The sequence below is a fragment of the Cynara cardunculus genome, assembly GCF_001531365.2.
Source record: "Cynara cardunculus var. scolymus isolate 2C chromosome LG 3, CcrdV1, whole genome shotgun sequence".
Taxonomy (NCBI): Eukaryota; Viridiplantae; Streptophyta; class Magnoliopsida; order Asterales; family Asteraceae; genus Cynara; species Cynara cardunculus.
Genome location: NC_037530.1, coordinates 8,822,657 through 8,826,028, shown reverse-complemented (window position 1 = coordinate 8,826,028; position 3,372 = coordinate 8,822,657). Strand labels below are relative to the sequence as shown.

The following is a 3,372-nucleotide window of genomic DNA, read 5'->3' as shown; positions in this document are numbered from 1 at the left end:
TAAGTACTTCGATTAATCAAGTTGTTGGCGAAATCGAGTACGAAACTACCATCAAACAAGCTGGTAAAAATGTAGTTGCTGTAATCCTCTTAGCATAAACCCTAATTAACGAGCTTTTGCATCTAAATCGATTCAAACCTAGCAAACCCTAAATCGATTCAAACATAGCGATGGAGAAGGAGAAAGTTAGGGCAATCATGTACCTGATGAAGGAGAAGGTAATGCGATGGAGGCGGACTGTGTGTATGGACTAGAACTCCCGTCGCCGTCGAGATGGCGATGGAGGGTGCGATGGAGGGTGTCGTCGCCGATTGAGGGTGTGCGATGGAGGCAGTCTGAGCATGGAGGAGCGATAGGGAAGGACACACGATGAGTGAGGAGGGTAGATTAGTCGCAGATCAGGACGGCGCGTGTCGAAATCCATGGACGGGGAAGGAACCGGGCGTTGAGACTAGACGACGGTTGTCGGAGAACGGAGATCGGCGCATCTCCGGGAGACGAGATTGAGAGGTTATGTGAGAGGAGAGATGGAGGAGAGGAGAGATCGATGGAGGGACGCTGTGAAGGGGATGAAGGAGACAGTGGAAGGGATTGAGGGTAAAGTGGTAAAAAATTCCTTGTTCTAGTTAGTTCCAGGGGTAAAGGGTGGACTCCCGTGTCCCACCTTTGTTCTAGTTAGTTCTAGCTAGTCCCACATAAAGTCATACCAAACATAGGACAATTGTGTTATGTTCTGTCCTGTTCCACCCTGTTCCACGTACCAAACACACCCCAAGGGTTTTTCGTGAGACTCGTAAGACCAATTTATGTTCATTGATCAACTTTATAAGCTAATGATCTAATGGTCTAAGATTGCATGGTGACAATTTTGTGATTATTGAGAAGTCTCGTGGCAATTTTGTGATTATGAATATTCAAATTGTAGATCTAATCTAAAGATTGAGAATTGGTCTTACAGATCTCACGAAAAACTTTTGATCGAAGTCTATAACTTAATATTTATCATTATTAAATAATTAACATCTGAAGGTTTATAATTTGGAGCGCCCACTTCGTCTGACTCTCTGGCTCCCTTCCACGCGATCTACGTATGACTTCCGTTATTTCCTCTATAAATAAAATAACCTATCTGCCTTTGTTCTAACTCTTAGTATCAGTCAACACCCCTTGGGAATTACAATGCCTCCGTCACCCTCCTCCACCAGTCTCCAGGTCGAATCCGTCGTCTTTCCACCGTCCGTCAACCCTCCCGCTACAACCACCACTTTGTTCCTAGCAGGCGCAGGTATATATATTTCCGCATTCAGACGTTTGATTCATTTGTATTGTATCTGAATCCTGTTTCTATGATGTATGCATGCGCAAGGTGTGAGAGGCATGGAAATCCAAGGCAAGTTCGTCAAGCTTTCGGGAATTGGCATCTACTTAGAGGATAAAGCCATTTCGTCACTGGCTGATAAGTGGAAGGGCAAAACCGCTGCTGAGTTGGCAGATTCCGTCGAGTTCTACAGCGACATCATTACTGGTAAGCTTCAACTGATTAATCAACTCATGAAGCATATACAAATTCCAAGAAATCCCTTATTTTGGTACGTTGTTAAGCTTGTGATTAAGATGGATTTGTAAAGGAAAATCAGCCTTTGCCTGTTTGATTGTTGAAGAGTTAGGAGGCGTTTGGGATTGCTTATATGAAACAATTTTTCTTATAAAAGCATTTGTCTAATTTATTATAAGGCATAAAAGTTTAACTTCTTCAAAAACTTCTTATTATCGGTTTGTCACTGATATAAATTATTTATTCAAACAGTCAAAAGTGTTTATTACCGATATCACACCGGAATAAGTCAATAAATTGTTTTGATAAGTAATCCCAAACACCCATTATTTGATGAATAAAATATATATTTTTTTCAAACGTAATTGTTTTTTATATTTAAAATAAAAATATCTGTTGTTTGAAAATGAGATGGAAAAGGACGGTTTTTAAAAATTAATTGACATTTAAAAAGGAAAAAATATCATGAAAAATAATAAAATTAAAATGGGAGAAAAATTAAAAAAAAATACTGTCTTTATTTAATGATAGTAAAAAATTAATATTTTCAAAAAAATTAAAATCAATGCTTTGGACAGGCATCGAACATAAAATTAAAACATAAAAAGTTAAAATTTTATTTGAAATAAGATTCAAACTCATAACGTTTATTTTTTGTTATAAATTTAGTTGAAGTATTTAAGATCATCCTTCAAAATCAATCAGGTGCGTCTTTTAGACGTCTAATTATTTTTTCTCTTTCAATAATCAAGTGAATGGGTGCAGGAAGTTTGATCCCCTCTTATTAAGTCTGACCCTGGACTAGTAAAAATCACAAACCCATATTGCATATGCGGTCTGAGCTTGTTTTCAAGCCAGCTAGATGTGATTCGTGAAAAGTGGCAATAAAAAGTTTTATAATAACCACAAGAGTGGTGTTTGATTGGTTTGAACTTGACTCCAAAGTCAAAAGTGTCAGGAGGTTCCTGATTCAAATCAAAGGAGGAACAAAAATCCTCTTATAGTCACGGAGGTTCAAATGTGGTGACTCTGGGCTATGTGTAAAACAGTGATCGCTCTGGGATTAGTCGGCTCGCATAGCGGGTTGGATATATATGTTAATAAAAAAAAGTTCTATAATCCATATAATACAAAAATTGCATAGTCCATGTTTATGCATCATGTACCAAATTGAATAATTCTAATTTGATATGAGATTTAGATAAAAAGGCTAAATATCGTGAAAACTATAATTTGAATCATTGAAAAATTTCATCTAAAGATGCATATTTAAAATAATATGAATAATTTATAAAGTTGGTTCACATATGCATCTTTAAATAGAATTCTTTAAAAAATTTCAATTATTCACATATGAATACTTATTTCTTACGAACTTGTTATATTTAGTTTTGTTATTTGAATCGACCCTTTCTAATTTATATATTTTTAATGGGAAAAGTCAAAAAAAACCCAATGGACTTTAGTGTATGGAATGATTAAGTCATTGGACAATTTTTTGGAAAAAATAAGTCCTTGGACATTCCAAAATATGTTATATAACTCCTTGGACAATTTTTTGGAACAAATAAGTCATTGAACATTTCAAAATATGTTAAATAACTCCTTAAACAATTTAAAACATGTTAAATAATTCATTGGACAATTTTTTGGAATAAATAAGTCTTTGAACAATCCAAAACATGTTAAATAACTCATTGGACTTTTTTAAAACATGTTGAATACATTCTTATGACTTGTACAACTAGTTAATGTGGTAAAATAGTGAAAAAAAGTCCAAAAAAAACCCAATGAACATTCATATTTTGAACGATTAA

The 3,372-nt window shown here is 35.3% G+C and overlaps 1 protein-coding gene across 1 annotated transcript in view; it reads left to right on the top strand.

Annotated features, from left to right (window-relative positions):
- Positions 1–1,141: 1,141 nt before the first annotated feature.
- LOC112509535 (chalcone--flavonone isomerase-like) overlaps positions 1,142–3,372 on the top strand; it is a 4,655-nt gene continuing 2,424 nt past the window's right edge. Inside the window, exons 1-2 of the mRNA XM_025114537.1 lie at positions 1,142–1,285; positions 1,367–1,525. Coding sequence (XP_024970305.1) covers positions 1,180–1,285; positions 1,367–1,525 — 265 coding nt within the window. The 5' untranslated portion in view covers positions 1,142–1,179. The remainder of the gene's footprint in view (positions 1,286–1,366; positions 1,526–3,372) is intronic.